This window comes from Capra hircus, chromosome 7, assembly GCF_001704415.2.
Source record: "Capra hircus breed San Clemente chromosome 7, ASM170441v1, whole genome shotgun sequence".
NCBI lineage: Eukaryota > Metazoa > Chordata > Mammalia > Artiodactyla > Bovidae > Capra > Capra hircus.
The window spans coordinates 106,349,910-106,368,642 of record NC_030814.1 but is presented as its reverse complement, the minus strand read 5'-3'; the positions used below and the strand labels follow the sequence as shown (position 1 = coordinate 106,368,642).

Here is an 18,733-nt window from a genome sequence, read left to right as displayed (position 1 = left end):
GCCTGGGGAATCCCATGGACAGAGTAGCCTGGTGAGCTGCAGTCCATAGGGTTGCAAAGAGTCAGACACGAACTGAAGTGACTTCACACACATGCACGCTACTGGTAAGGAAGCAATGTCTTCAAACCTATATGACTGTGACATTGATATGAGGAAAATGTACCATGATGATATATATGTCAGCACAGAAAATCTGGAACAAAGCAGAACATCTGCCAGGATACATCCAGTATGTCTTGGAGGCAAGACCCTGAATTTGGGGAAAGCACTATACTGGTCATTAGAAATGGGACCCTGCTACCGGGATATGGGCCATGGTCTCATGAGTTGTCTGATGAGATGATTCCTCTCCCCACAAACAAACTCCACACTTACTCAACAACATTCTCACTTGGTCTCATGGTAGCCTGATATTAACAAGCAGAATCTGAATGAACATTAGTTTCTGGTACATATTTGTGAACGTCTTTTAGTTTGTCTATTTAACAATTTGTACCAAGAAATGCAATGGTAAGCACTTGATGTTAACATAGACGATGTAAAGACTCCTGGGAAAGCCTATCAAGAACAAGCCTCCCTCAAAACTTTTTTCTCCTACTCCCTCCAGAAAATCTATAAAGAGCTATAATCATTATCATCATCATCATCTCCTTGTACTTATCTGGAAAAGAAAGTTAAACAGGTGTACTTCAAGGCTAAAATCCTTGTTAGCTTAGAATAACATATCTTCACTCAAAAGAAAGAATGTTTAAACACCTGTTTTGCCAAATCTCAAAATCTTAAGAACTGAATTATGCTTCTGGACCTGACAGACTGGCCCTGTGGCAGACCAACATTATTGCAAAAAATTACTGGAAAAAATCTGCACTGAAAAAAGAATCTGTCTAAAGTCATCAGATATCACTTGAGGCCAACTTGATAGTCTAACATTTCAGAGAGAAGGAAAATGCAGAGAGGTGATCCAGTTTTTTTCCTCACAGAATTTGATGAATTCTTAAGTTTCTCAAGGCAAGAAACTAAGCTAAGTAGAAATTCAGAATTCTCTATAGTCTTATAGTACCATTGAGCCAAAAATTGGAGTTCAGGACCTCCTCGGGGTGGGGTGAGTGGTGGTCACAGTAAACATATAAAACTTTCAGCTGGGACTCCTGGAGGGCTACAACTCAGTAGCAAAGGGTTCATGAACATTCAACCCAATCTCCAGCTAAAGAGTCCCTGGATGGATTAGGAAGGTTTGCTTTCACTCCAGCTGTCTACCAGAGGGAAGGCAAGCTTTCTCTGGAGGGAAAATAACATCATCCAGAGCCTATTCACTCCTTCATACATAACGTCTAGGATTCAGTCTTAAAGTACCAGGAGTACTAAGAAATCATTGAATCAAGATAAAAAGCAAATAATAGACAGAGATCCTCAGTACTCAGATACCAAAGTTATCAGACATGGGGTTTAAAAATAAGTGTGAATATTATGTCCAATAAAACAGATAAGAATGAGAATTTTAACAGAGAACTGGAACCAAAGAATCAAGTGAAAATTCTAGAACTGAAGAATATAATAAATGAAATAAAGAACTCAATAGATGGATTGAGTATATTATCGGACATAGTATATTATCAGACATAGCAAAAGAGAGGAATGTGTGCTGTGCTTAGTCGCTCAGCCATGTCTGACTCTTTGTGACCCCATGGACTGCAGCCCGCCAGGCTCCTCTGTCCATGGGGATTCTCCAGGCAAGAATACTGGAGTGAGTTACCATGCCCTCCTCCAGGGGATCTTCCCAACCCAGGGATCGAACCCAGGTCTCCCTCACTGCAGGCAGATTCTCTACCGTCTGAGCCACCAGGGAAGCCCAGAAGAGCCTATGCACCACAGCTAAAGAATAGCCCCCACTCCCTGCAACTAGAGAAAAGCGTATGCAACAAGGAAGAGCCAGCACAGTCAAAATAAAAATGAACAAACACAATCATTTAAAAAAATTATTGCACAAAATAATACTAGCGATGTCTTGAGAGGTTGAACATATGTACATAATTAAAATACATAAGAAAAGTTAACACAAAAGATGAAAGAAAATAGAATTATTTCAAGTTATTAGCATTGCCTGGGAATTACTTATTTTGGATAGCAATAAGCTGGTTTTATTTACTAGACTTAGCAGTAAAAGACAGTTAAAGAAGATAAAAGCTCTTATGGGGGAATATAGAACAATAAAAATAGTTGATTCAAGAGAAGGCAAAATAGAAGACAAAAAAGAGATTTAAAGCAAGTGAGTAAAATTGAAAATAAATAATAAAATAGCAGACAGCCAATACTATATATATATTAGCAACTGGTCTAAATTATCCTATTAAAAATTAAGGTTGTGAGACTGTATTTAAAAAAATAAAATCCAACTATAAGTCACTCATGAGAGTATTACCAGAGATATAGACCCAGAAATAAAAAGAAAGAATAGAAAAGGATGTACCAAGCAAGCACTAACCACAAGAAAGCTGGTGTACCTATACTACTATCAGACAAATCTCATTTAATTAGAGAAAACAGACTTTTTAATTGTTCATATTGACTAAAGGTTTGTTCAAGTATCTAGGAATATATAACAAATCTATACTTTCATGTAACATAACTTCAAAATGTATAAAGTAAAAATTGGGACAATAAAAGGAAAAATGATAGACATGTTTGCACACCATTCTCAAAAACTCGGAAATCAAACCATTAAGAAGAGGGGTGATCTGAGCTATAAGATAAACTTGACCGAAATGATATACTGAATATTTGGAACCATACCCAGCAATGACAGAATATATATATTTAAGTCCATACATAACATTAACCAAAATAGAGAAGGAAATGGCAACCCACTCCAGTATTCTTGCCTGGGAAATCCCAAGGACAGAGGAGCCTAGTGGGCTACAGTCCACGGGCTCGCAGGAGTCAGACACAACTTAAGTGATTAAACCACTACCACCAAAGTAGAATAAACACATTTCACAGGACACAGATCATTCAGAATGTGTACTCTGAACTCAGTGGAATTACACCAGAAATAAATAGCAAAATACCAGAAGGTAGTTAGAAAATCCCCAGACATTTTAAAACTAGTCCAGACATTTTAAAATAACTGATTAAAAAAAGAGGAAATCACAACAAAACTTGAAAATATTGTAAACTAAATGGTAACAGAAACATGAAACATAACAAAATGCAGCTACAGCATGGTTAGAAAGAAATGTATATCTGTCTATCTATATCAATTATCAATCTCAAGAAATCAGAAAAATAGAATATTAAATACAAAAGAGAAACGAATAACAAAAATGACAGAAATCAATAACAATTAAAAATCGACAGACCTCTATCAAGACTAACAGAGAAAGAAAGAAGGCACATATTACCACTATCAAGAATGATATAGCAATAGAGACACAGACACAGAGAACAGACTTGTGGACACAGTGTGGGAGGAGAGGGTGGGACAAACTGAGAGAGCAGCATTTAAACATAAACATTCCCATATGTAAAACAGATAGCTGGTGGGAATTTGCTGTATGAAGAAGGGGGCTCAACCACGTGTTCTGTGACAACCTAGAAGGGTGGGATGGGGTGGGAGGTGAGAGGGAAGCTCAAGAGGGAGGGGACATATGTATACCTACGGCTGATTCATGCTGATATATGGCAGAAACCAACACATCAATGTAAAGCTCCAATTAGATTTTATTTATTATCCTCCAATTAAAAACAAATAAATTTAACAAAGTAATGATAAAAGTATCAAAACAGATTCTAAAGAGATTTATAAGATAATAACATAATGAGGAAACTTTATGCCAATAAATTAAAAGACAAAGTTCTAGGAATGTATAGTATACCAAAACACACACACACACACACACACACAAAACCAGAAAATCTGAATGGTCCTATATCTAATAAATTAATTGAATCTTCAATTTAAAACCTTCTCACAGGGGCTTTCCTGGGAGTCCAGTGGTTAACAATCCTCCAGCCAATGGAGGGTACACAGGTTTGATCTTGGTCCCAGAAAATCCCATACACCTTCAAGCAACTAAGCCCACGTACCACAGCTGCTGAGCCTGTGCTCTAGAGCCTAAGGGCCACAAGAGAGGCCACCACAATGAGAAGCCCATGCACCACGATGAAGAACAGTCCCCACAGGCCACAGCTAGAGAAAGCCCACACACAACAGTGAAAACCCAGCGCAGTCAAACACAAAACAAATAAAAATGAAAAAAAAGCCCAAAACACTCTCATAAAGAAATTTCCAAGCAGATGGCTTACTAGTGAATTCTTCTAATCATTTAAGGAAGTCCAGTCTGTATACAAACAGGCCAATGGGACAGATTATAGGCCCAGAATCAGACCTATGCGCAAGTAGTCCCTATATGTATCACAAAGGTAGGCACACTGCATACAACGGGGAGAAAGACAGTCTTTTCAGTAAATGATCCTGGGTCAATTGAATATCTATATGGAAAATAAGGAAAATAGATCTTCCATAGAGGAAAACACAGAAGATCTCCAAGACTTTGAATGTCTTTAGTAGAACACAAAACACATTAACTATAAGGGGAGAATACCCTGATTAATTGGATTATCCTAAAAATTTAGAACTTCAGTTTATCGAGTAACACCATTATTTCAGATGTGAAATAATATTTACAATATACCTATATGACAAAGGAGCAAACCCCAAATATGCAACCCTACAATATATCAATGAGGAAAGATCAGCCAACTAAACAGAAAATAGGGGAAGGACTTATACAAATTTTACAAAAGAGAATATTAAATAATTAATAAAAAGTTAAAAGATGATCAACTTCAGTCATAAGTTGAGATACAATGAGACACTCCATACATCTTCTAGAAGGGTGAAAATATTTAATGACGATACTAAGTACATGAGAGGATATGGCCCTCATGTCCTGCTGGCTAGAGTATAAACTGGTATAACCACTTAAACTATTTGGTTTAAGTACATTAAACTTGCATACCCATGAACTTAGTACCCCTAGCTATATGCTCAAGAGAAATGTATAATGTATGTTCTCTAAAAGATGCACAAGAATGTTCATAATAGTTTCAGTACTACTGAGAGCTCCAAGCTAGAAATAAACCAAAGGTGTAGCAATAGTAGAATGTACAAATGGTAGTAGCTTTACACAGTGAAATGTCATACTTCAATGAGAATGAACCAACTACTGCAGCATGTGACAACATGGACGAATCTCAAACATACACCATGGACGGTAAGAAGCCAGACACAAAAGAGTAGGCATGTTTGATTCCATTTATTCAACGTTTTAAAACAGGCAAAGCAAAGCTATGGTCAGGGTAATAATTATCTTTAGGACAAAAGAAACAGAGAAGATGGGAGGGGGTTTCTGGTATTCAAGTAACATTCTATTTCTTGATATAGGTGCTGGTTATACTTTTTATAGTATTTATATTGTAAAAATTATAATTTATGTATTTTCCTGTGTTAGAACTACTTCAACAAAAGCCTACTTTTAAAAATCTGGGAGCAGCTTTCAAAAATAATAATTATTATAAATATAATATTTATAAATAGTAAAAATAATAATAATCTGGTTCAATAAAAACAATTGTTAACTTTCCTTTGTAGCAGCTATTAGACAGCTATGTCTATTAAAGCCTTTCCTTGATCGTGATCATAAAAACTTATCACCTATATATGAGAAAATTGGATTTTTAATGTTTTGTGTTACAGGAAAACACTCATCTAATTGTATACCAACAAGGGGTCAAACACACTCTGGCTCTACCACACTGAAGATGAACTGAGATGGGGAAAGACTGGATCCTCAAGTCAGTTCTCACTGGGGCCCAGGTCACTTCATGGGGGCTGAATTAGGAGCAATACCCATAGCTGCATTGACCCAAATTAAAAAAACAAAGTACGGTTTTAAACAATTAATATATAACTCGAGGGTATCAAGCAAGGCATGCGAGTAGTATGATCCAAACATACACAACATAGTCAAGAGGTCACACCCAGAGAGGGACCAGAAACTGACCCAATTTCCTCCAAATCATCAAGTTTCAAGACCTTTCACCATCAGGCATATCTGAGAGTGGCAGCGGGTAAAATAAGGAGCATTGGTCAGTCTGTGTGTGTTAGTTGCTTCAGCCGTGTCCAGCTCTTTCCAACCCTGTGGACTATAGTCCAACAGGCTTCTCTGTCCATGGAATTCTCCAGGCAAGAATACTGGAGTAGGTTGCCATTCCCTTCTCCAGGAGATCTTCCTGACCTGGGGATCGAACCCAGGTCTCCTGCATTGGAGGCAGATTCTTTACTGTCTGAGCCACGAGGGAAGCTCAAGGTCAGTTTAGGAAGACTTTATTGCCCCCAGGTCTTCCCCAACTCAGAAGAGCGAGAGAGCTCCTGTCTCCCAACTGAGGAAAACCTCTTAAAAAGAGGTTTTTAAGCAGTCAAAGAGAAAATCTGAGAACACAGTGCCTATAAAGGGAGATGAAAGTGTTTTTATATTTAGAGGTAAAATATTTTAATTGTAAAATGTGAATAAGAGCTTACAAATAACACAAGAGTTCTTGGAAATTAAAAAGGATGGCAGAATTTGAAACCTCAACAGAGAATTCCCACCATAAACAATTGGAAAACCAGGGGAAAAAATGAAACAACTATTTTTAGGCAATGGACAAATGACAGGGAAAGACTGATTAAAATATTTTAAAAATCACGATAGATGAAATGGAAGACACCTGTCAAAAAGACACCTGTCAAAACTGAAGAAACCTGTCAAAAAGTAGAACAAAAAATCCATAAAGATGGAAATTTTAATAAAAAGTTAAAATTACAAGACCAGTCCAGGAAGTATTGGGCATACCATCAAGAGCAAATAGAGAAAGCTGAAGGTGGAAATTAAAAAACACTAGAATAAAATGTCTTAGATCCACAAGGCAGAAATTCAGATGGAAGGCTCACCAGTACTTAATGGATCCAAGCATAGGACCATAACAGGGTCCGTCACTAAGAAACACTGGAGTAAACGAGGAGATCCTGCAAGCTTTCAGGGAGGAAAAATGGATCACAAACGATGAAGAACCTGAATGATTTTGGATTTCTCAATATCAGACTGAGGACTAGAAAATACTAGAGCAATGTCTTCAGAATTCTGAAGAAAAAAAGACATCCCATGCTGAATTCTACCAGTGTTATGGGAGAAAAAAAGACATTGACAGATGAGAGGTTACCAAGACTTATTCCCATGCATCCTTGAAGGAAGCTACTGGAAGATATGTGCCACAAAAGGAAGAAAGAAGCCAAGAAAAAGGATGACGTGGGACATGTGGGCCAGGAAAGATGGGGTTTGTAGGAGGATGACAGCCAAGGCCCTGCGAGAACAGAGCAGGTCAGACTGCTCCAAAAGAGAATTTCCCAGGAAAATGGAATTGTTAGGACGAAAGCTGATCTAAACTTCTTGAGAAGAGATGCAGACAGTGAAGCAAGGTCTGAGATTAAATTAAACTACGTGAACCCCATGAAAGACTGCAAAGGAAAAAAAGCAAAGGCAAAAAAGTCAGAATTACTACATGGGTCAGCTGTGACTAGCGCTTCAGTATGTAAACACTGACTATTTCTCTGACCAAAAATACACTATACTGGGAGGACAGGGAACGGAAAAGGTAGTAAGATGAACAGCTGGGGAAGTGAGTCTAGTCCTCACTTTTTAGAGAAGGAATTCAGTAAATAATACCTAAAACTGAGGTCAATAGATAGCAATATAAACACATTCCTTGAAGACACGTAAGCAAACATACCAAATAATCTGCTTAAAGGAGAGAAAATGGTTATTTCTAAAGAGGAGAGAACAGGGATAAACAGGGACAAGAGGCCATCAGTTTTCATAATGAACACTGTAATTTCATTAAACCAAATGTATTATTGTGATAAAATTTAATACTGAAAATAAAGAAAAAGAACAAACTCCAAAAAAGTCAAAGGAAAGAACTAATGAAGAGCACAATTTAATGAAATAAAGATAAGATAGAAAGTATCAATAACGTTTAAATTTTATTTATTAAATTTATTAAAAAAGGGAAACTTTGATAAGATTTATACAGGAAAAAATGGAGAAGGAAACGGCAACACACTCCAGTACTCTTGCCTGGAAAATCCCATGGACGGAGGAGCCTGGTAGGCTGTAGTCCGTGGGGTCGCTAAGAGTCGGACACGACTGAGCGACTTCCCTTTCACTTTTCACTTTCATACACTGGAGAAGGAAATGGCAACCCACTCCAGTGTTCTTGCCTGGAGAATCCCAGGGACAGGGGAGCCTGGTGGGCTGCCGTCTACGGGGTCGCACAGAGTCAGACACGACTGAAGCGACTTAGCAGCAGCAGCAGTATACAGGAAAAAAAAAGACAAAAGTAAATGTTATTAGAAAACAATTACGCTTTGATTCAACAAATACACAATGGGACCAGGTGAGCTGAAATACAAGAGCAAACATGATCAAGTCTTTCTCTCATGGATATAAGGGTAGAAAGGATCATTTTAAAAGGACACAGAAAACAGTAAAATAAAGATCATTAAGACTAAGACTGATTAAGAACTTCAGCCAGTAAAGAAAGAGAAAAGACAGCCATAGACTGGCACACATATTAACTGATAAAGTATTAGATTCCTGAATATCTCCTACAAGCAAATAAGATAAATTGTAACAGAAAAGTGGAGGAAGAATATTAATATTTCACAGAACACAAATAATCAACATATGAAAAGATGTTCAATTCCACTAGGAAACAAGGAAGCGCCAATTAAAATCGCAATGAGATAACATTTCTCAGGAAGTTTGGCAAGTTCATGTTATCTGGCAAGTAACAGGAACTTGTATCAACTATTAGTATAATTAGGACCAATTAATTTAATCAGCAATCTGCAACTATCCGGTAGAGCTGAAAAAGTATATACTCTTAAACCCAGTATTTCTACACATACGAATACACCTAAGAAACTCCCAAACAAGGCCCGAATATTTAAGGAAGCATGTACAAGAATATTCAGGTCAGCAGTATTCAAAAAGCAGCAAAAAGTCTGGAAACAACCGACAGTCTGTCAACAAAACAGATTAAGGTATAGCCATTGAAGCAGTATCAAGTGCAGCTAAAAATGACTAAAGCTACACATCTCAACAAGGATTTTTAAAATGCAAGCTGTGAGACTTCCCTGGAGGTCCAGTGGTTAAGACTTTGAGCTTCCAATGCAGGTGGCTCGGGTTTGAGCCCTGGTGGGAGAACTAAGATCCCCATATCATATGGCTTGGCCAAAAAGTTTTTTTTTTTTAAAAAAGCAAGCTGTGGAAAGGTAACTGTAGTACAATACATACATTTCAAGCTTTAAAGCATGCAAAGCTGAACAACATTGCTCAGAGCTATGGATAAATGTGGGCTTCCCAGGTGGCACCAGTGGTAAAGAATCCTCCTACCAATGCAGGAAACACAAGAAATGCAGGTTCGATCCCTGGGTCGGGTTTGATCCCCTGGAGTATGAAGTGGCAACCCGCTCCAGTATTCTTGCCTGGAGAATCCCACGGACAGAGGAGCCTGGCGGGCTACAGTCCATGGTTTTGCAAAGAGTTGGACACGACTGAAGTGACTTGGCATGCATGGATGGATAAATGTGGTGAAGGGCATGAAGAGCCAGCGCTGGAGCTAGTGTAAAATTCAAGCTGGGGGCTCTCTGGTATGAAAGGAGGAAGATTTGATGAGGAAGGACATATCAAACTTCACAGGTATAGCTGTGTTCTGTTTCTTAAGCTGGACCATGGAGTGCGAGGGCTGTTTGCCTACTCTTCAGACTATTCAAAATACACCAGTATTTTTGGGCTTTCCTTGTGGCTCAGCTGGTAAAGAATCTGCCCACAGTGTGGGAGACCTGGGCTTGATCCCTGGATTGGGAAGATCCCCTGCAGAAGGGTAAGGCTACCCACTCCAGTGTTCTGGCCTGGAGAACTCCATGGGTAGCAAGGAGTTGGACTCGACTGAGCAACTTTCACTTTCATGGAGTGTGGGGGCTGTTTACCTATTCTTCAGACTGTTCAAAATAGTACATATTCTGTTCTGTAGACAGGATTACAGTATCAAAATACATCTGTCTGAAGTTAAAAAAAAAGGCAATGACAATGCTAAGTGTTAAAATAAAATAATAGTATGAAAGAGAAATAAGAGCTAATTCTCTACAAAATGTCTCAACAAATTTTAGAGAAAAAAACGCAGATAAAAATGAGAAAGAGGACATAATATAAAATGCTAAAATTATAGAGGAAACCATGCACAGCTGTAAATGAATACATTTTATAGCTCAAGAAAAGGTAATTTAAAGCTAAAGGGCAAAATGTGCAATTGATATAACAAAAAGAAACAAAAGATATAAACAGATTCATAAATAAGGAAAAAATGTTAAAAGTTACTAGCAAACTACTTAAATTAAGGGATGAGGCAGTTTTCTTCAGGTTTACTGAGCGAACAATTTCTGTATAAGTAAAGCTATCTTGGAGAAGGGTGAAAATGACAGTTTGAGCGTCATGCTGGTTTAACCCTCACCTTGCCTTGCATATGCTGAAATTAGTTAACCACACAGAAGCTTGTATTTTTGTAAGTAGAGTTAATCATCTTTGCCTTACAGGTTGTAAGGCTGAAATGGGGCAGCTAACACATCTCCAGAGATCACCCCGCAAGGTGCTGATCCACAAGAGCTCAAAAGTCAGCTCCCTGTGTGTACTAGCTCACAGCCCAGGGAAGAGAACAATTTTAAAGGAAAGCTACCAGAAGGACTTTTCCTTACTATGAAGAAAATTAAGTGTCTGTCTAAACCAAGAGTGACTGATGCAACAACAGAAAAGTTCTAGATCCTCTCCCTTGAAAAGTCATAGACAAACTTATTATCATTGTTCTATACGGTCTTTTAAGTCCTAGCCAGTAATTAAGACGTGAAACAGAAAGAAGAAAATCTAAAACCAAAAATGACTCACTAAATAAGAAGAATAAGAATTGGAGAGTGACATGAGGGGAATAAATATTTGGAAATGACTACCACTTTCTTATAGCAGCAATTTGAAAAACAAAAGGAAAGAGGTTATATTAAAAAAAGAAAAATATAACTTTAACAGGAAATTGAAGGAACTTTATTAGGGTCATTCTTTGGTGGTCTAGTGGTTGGGTCTCTGCCCTTCCACTGCCGGGAGCCTGGGTTTGATCCCTGGTCAGGGAACTAAGATCCCACAAGCCTCATGGTGCAAAAAACAAACAAACCCCAAAACTATATTGGGAGATATAAAACAAGATTTCTCTCTGTGTCTGACTGGCTGACCACTAATCATCCTTCATGAATCAGCTCTTGGTTTGGGGTGTCGAGGAAATTCAGAAACAAGAGGTGCTGGAGCAGAGGTTTGTGAAATGCATCTGGGAAGGGCTGAATCATGATCCCCTGGATTTTCATGTCATTACTCACACCTGACTCTAAAATCCCTTCCAGGCGTAAGAGTCCTCTTCAGTTTCACAACTGCCCCACAGAAGTACAATAAAGAATTTGTGTCAATGATGAATAATGGAAGAATAAAAAGAATAAATGATGATATTATGCCAGAGTACTGGGACAGTGGATTCATTTCTTTTCATTCCCACCCCATCTTTTTTCGTTATAACACTGCTTGTATAATACAGAGTAAAATACTAAAAATGCCTTAGTTTGGCTGTAATAAACATACAAACTCAGAATACTACTGAAGCAAGTTAAAAGATTTTGATAACTGAGTTTTGGAGTTAAGACATTTAAATTCTGTAACAGATCAGATCCTAGACATTCTAGGTAGTTATTTACTGTAGGATACAAAGTCCTCCCTACTTCACTGGGTTTCTGTGAAAAATCAATTAACAAAAGGTTTTAAAAAATATTTTGCAGTTGGCGAAATGCTGGCAGAAAGTGAAAATGTTGTAATGTCTTGGATAACGCAATAGCTCTCTAGAGTATTCACGGATTTGGGGAGAGGCACCCCTGTTCCTGCTCTGGAGCTGCCAAATCCAATGGGTTCCTCAAAACAAGTAACAGCCACTAAACTAGCATGTCCTCTGTATCCCTAAGCAACAAGTCTTTGCCCCTTACTAGGTGGGTATGAGCGAAACAAAACATGCAATAAATCTGGCTATGCCTGTATGGTACTTACAGCCCAGCGCAGCACCAGCAGAAGGTGAAGAATAATAAAATGCTGGGTGTAGGTACATGTGGATGAACAAACATGGAGGTGGTGGAAGAAATCTGCGCTGCTTGTCTGGAAGAGCTGCCTCAGTGGGCACACAGTGAGCGGCCCTGAGGACCAGAAGCTGCTCAGCTGCGTGCAACCCAGTGCTCTCCCTCCTCACTGGAGGAGGCTGAGCAGAGGCTGCATGCTCGGGTGCTCGGGGACCAACAGGACGCAAGCACAGTGCGTGGCACAGAGCGGCCCATCTGTGCCAAACAGAGAAAGAAGAAAACTCACAGAAAGGACGGTCCAGAGAGGCAAAACTGCCACAAGAAAGGAGTGCCAAACGCACACGGGGACAAACGTGGCAACAAAGCATTTAGGTGAATGTGAAGGGAAAAGATACCGGTTTCTCAATCCACAGGCCCAGTGCACATGCTGAGTCGCCCCCAGTGCCTCCCACATGCAGGATGCTTACCAAGACAGAAGCCTCCCAAGGAGTCCTCTGGCATCCACTCTTCCCCTTTTCCCAACTGGGAGAACATATCTGGTTTGGGTCCTAAGAGTCCTGTTTTTGAGGGGGGAAAAAAAAAAAAAGGGCCATATCTGTTCATACCAGAGATAAAATCACTGCAAGGATGAGACGTGGAACTTCCTGGAAAAGGTGGCATGATAGGGGCCCAGGGCAGAGGAGAGGTCCCAGGAGGAGGAAAAGAAGGTTCCGGGGTGGCAAAGCCAATCTGCTCCTGTCCTTCTCCCTGCTGGAAGGGAGGGAGGATTTGGCTTCTAGTCGCCTTTGAGACAGCTGCACTTAGACTCCAAAGAGCCCTGTACCCAGGACACAAAGGAGAGGCACAGACATAACATCCTTAGAACAGCTCACTCCCAATCCAAACTGCTGTATGGAACCAGTTCAAGGATTCCAAAGAAACCTCCCATTTGAAGATGAGCCTCCAGAGGCTCCCACTTACCCAGGGACACCAGGTTGCTGTAGTTCTCGAGCATGACATCCCTGTACAGGGCCCTCTGGGCAGGACTCAGCTGCGCCCACTCATCCTGGGTGAAAAGCACGGCCACATCCTTGAAGGTCACTGATTCCTGTAAGGGCAAACCCACCCCTGTTGACTGGGGGCTTCTCCCTTATGTGGCTCTCTGGGAAAGGCTTCAACCAGGAGCTGGCTGAGACCTGCGGGACTGTTAGCACAGAGGGAGCTGGTTTTCTGTGAGAAGGGAAGCATTTCCTCAGGGTCTCTAAGGGTCGAGCTTTTATTAGACTTTGTTTCCCACTCTGAAGAAAAAGACCTTGAGGAAAAGATACTCTTCCTCAGCACTGGGATTTCATAGTAGCTGTTCATTTTGTCCAAAACATTTTGTCCCATCTCCATCAAACTGCCACAGCCCTACAGCAGCACCTGCAGTATCCCCACCCCTATGACCAATCATACCCAGGTCTTGGCTTCAGTATTACGTCTTCAGCACCCCTCCTCAACTGTTCTCGTATCATCTGTGCAGGCTCATTCAAGCATTGCCTCACTTTACGGAGTTCTGGCTTACTTTCTATTTCCCCCACTGGACTGTTAACTCCAAGGAGCTATGGACCATTTCTACTTCTCCCTTGTCTTGCCGTCATGTCTTCTAGAACATGGCCCAGGTACCCAGCACCCACTATACATGTGTTATTCAGCAATTCCTGTTTCTTCAGCTGTTCACCTGCTCACCCTCAACACACACATACCATTCCCATCAAACAGTCCTTCTGAACAATGTGACCTTATTCCCACTGATCACAACTCATCCCTTCTGTGGAAACTCTGGACAAGAGGCCAAGGGAGCTAGTGTGCACTGAGAAGGAAGAGTTACGTAGAGGCCCAGAGAAGAAAGTGAAGGGTCCAAGAGAAACGACTTTCAGATTATTCCAGACCTTCCCTGCATAGCTGAGGTACAGCTGCATTTTTGCCTTGACTGGGGTGATACCCAGTATCCTTCCAATAAACGCCTGCTTTTGCTTAGTTTGAGTTAGGTTTCTGTTACCTGCACCCAGAGCCTTGCACAAAGTAGGCTGAACCAAGGAACACTTGTTTGACTGAATCCATGAACCAATCCGTCAGGACTGTTGTTCACCTTTGTATCCCAGGCATGGAACATAATATTTGGCACATTTTACACCCCTAACATAGGTCTTTTGAAAGGCAACCAAAAGTATAGCAGCCTGTAAACCCAAGACAATTGTGTGACACCAACAATGAATTTGAGGAAAAGTCTAGGGAAGGGAAATATCACAGTGGACTGGCACCGTGAAGAAAGGTTTCAAAGGAAAACCAGTGCTTGAGATGGGCTCTAAAGGACAAGCTAGAAATCAAGGAGAAGGGTGAACAGCCAATAAGCTGGGACTGGGGTGACACAGGACTTTCAATCAGCGGCTCAACTCTTCCAGTGATTTCTGCCACAGGTTCCTTCCCTGGACAGGTTTACATGTGAATGAATTAAACAAATTCACCAAATTCATCAGAATTTATACACTCAAATGAATGCTGTCTCCTTCAAAGTGGAGTCCATATCTTTATTCTAAAAAAAGCTAGCACTGCTGAAAGTTTTTTAATAATTTGTTGAAATTGAAAACATGCCATTTGAAAGATTTCACTGGTAACCAACATTCCTCTGAAGTAAAAAGCCAAATACCATTGGAAAAAAAAGTGTTCAGTAAATCCTACCTTCCTAAGAAAGCATTCCAATTTCACTCTTCTATCACTGTGTTAGGCATTGCCTTTACCACTTTAGACCCTTAATTTTAGTTGCTGATGGAAAGAGGGCAGGTTTCCACTCTGGACCAATCTGGGCTTCATGTCCAGCTGCGTCATTTATATGACCTTTAGCAAGTTCCTCAGCTCTGACAACCACCAGAATGAACCCAGCAAGGGGGGCAGGAAGCATGGGAAAGGAAGCAAGTGGGTCAGGCTCCTGAGTGAGAGTGGACTGGGAGAAAAGCTTCTGGTCAGGGGAAAGAAACATGCCCACCCTCCTCAACCATTACATTCAAATCTAAGGCCATTTAGAGGGGGAAGCCGGCAGTGAACCCTCACTTACCTGGACCATGGTGGGCAGGCACCTGACTGCCATTCCTGCTTCTCTGATGAGCCTTTTTAGAGACAAGCAGAGTAGAAATCCTCAGGCTGGAAACACCTTCTACTGTTCATGAGGAGAGGACTGGGTCAAAAGATATCACACAGCAGTCCAGAGGGGGGCTTTGAGTATTCGCACCCTGGGAATCCTCCAATACCCCAAACAGTGAATTCTCAGTCCCTATTTGCTCCCAATCCTCTCTCCTCTTCGGGGATATTTCTGCTGGCCTCCACTGTAAAGGGAATAGCTCTTCTTGCTGCTACTCCCACTATCCCCCATCAATTTCCACCTAGCAATCTGAGTCAACTTCTCAGTATCTTTCCTTCCGTATCTTAAATACTTTGACTTCTCCTTGAAAAAAGCATCCTCCAGCCCGATTCCACACTTTTTACACGCCCTTTGGCCTTTTGCCCTTAAATTATGCTGAGAGATCTCAAGAAAAGTGTGACTCCTGCCTGGACACCTGCCTAATCCTGGAGGGGAGCAGAGGAAGTAGGGAAGGAAGGTCGTCTTCTTTCTCCTCAAAACAGAAGCTAAGAAGGCTGCATCTTCACTGTCGAGACGTCTCTGGGGCTATGCTGTTCTCTAGCCTCAGGCCTCTCCTTCTCTGGGACCCGGTTTGGGTGACCTGGAGAGAAAAGGTGGGCGAGAAGTAGCGTACACGTGGGGGTCGGGTGGGGGTGTTGGGCGCAACGAATTTTAATCGTACAACCCATCCACCGGCCCTCTGCCTCTCAGCTAGGTCCCTAGCGGAGCTGCTGCAGTGGTTGCGCAGCTGCAGACCCGGCCTCAGCGAGTTCCAGATACAGGGAGCCGAACCACACAGGAGCATCTACCACCGAGCGTAAACGGGATCACCGGAGTTGGTTCCAAATCACAAGCCAGTGACCCTGACCGTATCTTTCTCCACATGCACCCGCGGATTCGGACCCTAAACCCGGGAGCCCACATTTGGCCTTTTTGTCTATGGAATCTAACCTTGGCCATACATCCAGGGAAGTTTGGGGCGTCAGATCAGCGCCCTTCAGAACGGACCACGACCCAGACCGACTCGGTTTTCAACCGCCCTTCCCACCAGGCTCCACCACCCGAAGGCTGCTCCCGCTCTCCTGATACGGCTTTGGCCACCGTGCCTAGTCAGCGCTGGGCTGCCCTTCGAGGAGCCTCTGCCAGCGGTGAGATCCACACCGCCACACCGCACGCAGAACACAATGAGCTGGTCTGCAGTCGGGGTCGGAACTGCGCTTGCGCGTTGCCGAGGGACCGGCTCCGCCGGATTCTCCCAGGTCCAAGAGCGGCCTCAGACTCCACTTCCCAGAAGGCGTATCGGCAGCAAGCGCCGGCCTCCGCGCCGGGCGGAGACAGGGACGTTGCGCGCCTGCGCAGGTAGGCACCCCCATCCCTACCCCCCCCCGTCCCCGCCCCCGCCCGGGCTAGAGAGGTTCGGTGCAGAAACATTTCCCAGGGACTCGCCTGGTGGTCACGGTTCCCCGGGCAGGGAACCCCCCAACGCGCTGATCCTCACGTGCGGATTTGGTTCCGTTCTGGTCAGCATAAGGAAGATAGAGACCAGCCGAAAGTTGACAAAGGGATACGGGAGGTCCTGCCGGGGGAGCGGCGCCCGAGCCGACGAGGAGAGCGGAACCGGGACGCGCCTCAAGTTCTCAGTAGGAGACAAGTCGGAAAGGGGCGTTCCCGGGTGGAGGACCGCGCGATTACTGGAGAAGGCAGTGTGGCCGTGCTTCGGCCACGGGAACGCTACAGATGCTAACAGTGGGTCCTGGTGTTTGGGCCGGAGCGTGGTTCGGGCGATGAGTGGGACGCGGGAACCAGGTCGACGGAGGTGCGGGCAGATGAGTGAGGAGGCTGCTGTGGTAGTTCAGGACTCAGCGGATGCTGGCTGGGACGAGTGGTGGCCACAGGACAGAGGGCATGGCGCGAGAAACGTCCACGAGGTAGAATAAATTTGGTTCTCCACGTCTTAGCAAGGAGCCTGGATGCCAAGGAGTTTGTATTGTACAATTGGGTGCTGTTTAGAGAGGTGGTATTTGTTTCTGTGGACAGTGTCTTGCGGAGGCGGGCAAGGATGAGATAAAGTATAGAAAACTCCAACTGGAGATATTTAGTTGCCTTTGAATGTGTATTTTCTGGGAGCTCGGAAGGAAACATGAAAGGGTTCTAAGTTTATGCCTGCCCCCGACCCCGTAAAAAAAAAAAAAAAGTCAATAATGGGACCTGAAATTTGTCAATTAGGGAACTGTTGGCCACATCTTAGAAAGAAGTGTTTACTTATGGCATTGTTTTAGTTTTTATCGACGATTTCATTCTGTAGATGCCTCTGGAGTGTCTACTTGTGTCAGGCACTAAGAACCAGGGCAATAGTGAAACCGTGGCGTGCTGCACTACATGGGGTAGCAGAGACGCGACTGAGCGACTGAGCAACAGCACTGTTGCAGGGTGAATTCTACTAGAGGTAGTACTCAATGAACACAAAATATTTTATTAGGTAGTGATGACACTGAAGGACTGATGCTGAAGCCAAAGCTCCAATACTTTGGCCACCTGATGTGGAGAACTCACTCATTGGAATGATGCTGGGAAAGATTGAAGGCAGGAGAAGGGGACGACAGAGGATGAGATGGTTGGATGGCATCACCGACTCAATGGACATGAGTTTGAGCAAGCTCCAGGAGTTGGTGATGGACAGGGAAGGCTGGTGTGCTGCAGTCCCTGGGGTTGCAAAGAGTCAGTCACTACTGAGTGACTGAACTGAACTGATGACACACTTCGGCTGTTAGGTGGGAAAGTGGGGATTATTTTAAGTAGCATTTTGAGTTCTCTTTGAGGAGGTAACATTTGAGCAGAGATCTGAATGCAGTAGGAAGGAAAACATGTGAATATTGGGAAGAGAACAGAAATGCTGACCAGAGATAGAAGCGTGCTTGGTGAGTCTGCGGTTTAAGAAGGCCAGTATGACAGGAGAGGGCACAGTCAACAAGGGAGAGTAGGAGAGGAGATTAGAAGGGACTAGAGGGCTTGAAGGCCATGGTAAAAAGTTTGGCTTTATTCTATACATTATAGGAAACCATCAAAGGGGTTTGAGCAAAAGAGTGGTGTGGCTGAATACATTTTGACAGAATCAATGTTCTGCTTTGGGGAGAAAAGGCTGTGGTGGGGCTAGAGCTAATACAGGGAAAGCAGTTAGAAGGCTATTATAGCAGTGGGGTAACAGAAGGAAGAGAGAGCCTCCTACAATTATTAACCTTCCTACAAGGCATTTGCTTTGAGAGCCCAAGATAATTGAGCTAATTAAAGGCTCTGGATGCCATGCTAACAAGTTTGGATATTGTTCATATATATGAAAACGA

At 42.4% G+C, this 18,733-nt stretch overlaps 1 protein-coding gene across 4 annotated transcripts in view; it reads right to left on the bottom strand.

Annotated features, from left to right (window-relative positions):
- Positions 1-18,733, bottom strand: part of LOC102176218 (zinc finger protein 2 homolog) — a 48,345-nt gene that overhangs the window by 4,187 nt on the left and 25,425 nt on the right. Inside the window, exons 1-5 of one of the 4 annotated variants that reach the window (XM_018051571.1) lie at positions 16,344-16,757; positions 15,833-15,993; positions 15,330-15,431; positions 13,217-13,343; positions 12,724-12,813 (exon numbers count right to left, since the gene is read on the bottom strand). In XM_018051571.1, coding sequence (XP_017907060.1) covers positions 12,724-12,813; positions 13,217-13,343; positions 15,330-15,362 — 250 coding nt within the window. In that variant the 5' untranslated portion in view covers positions 15,363-15,431; positions 15,833-15,993; positions 16,344-16,757. Of the gene's footprint in view, positions 1-12,723; positions 12,814-13,216; positions 13,344-15,329; positions 15,432-15,832; positions 15,994-16,343; positions 16,758-18,054; positions 18,096-18,733 lie in introns of those variants that run through there. The other 3 variants (XM_018051570.1, XM_018051572.1, XR_001918378.1) reach the window with 3 other exon arrangements.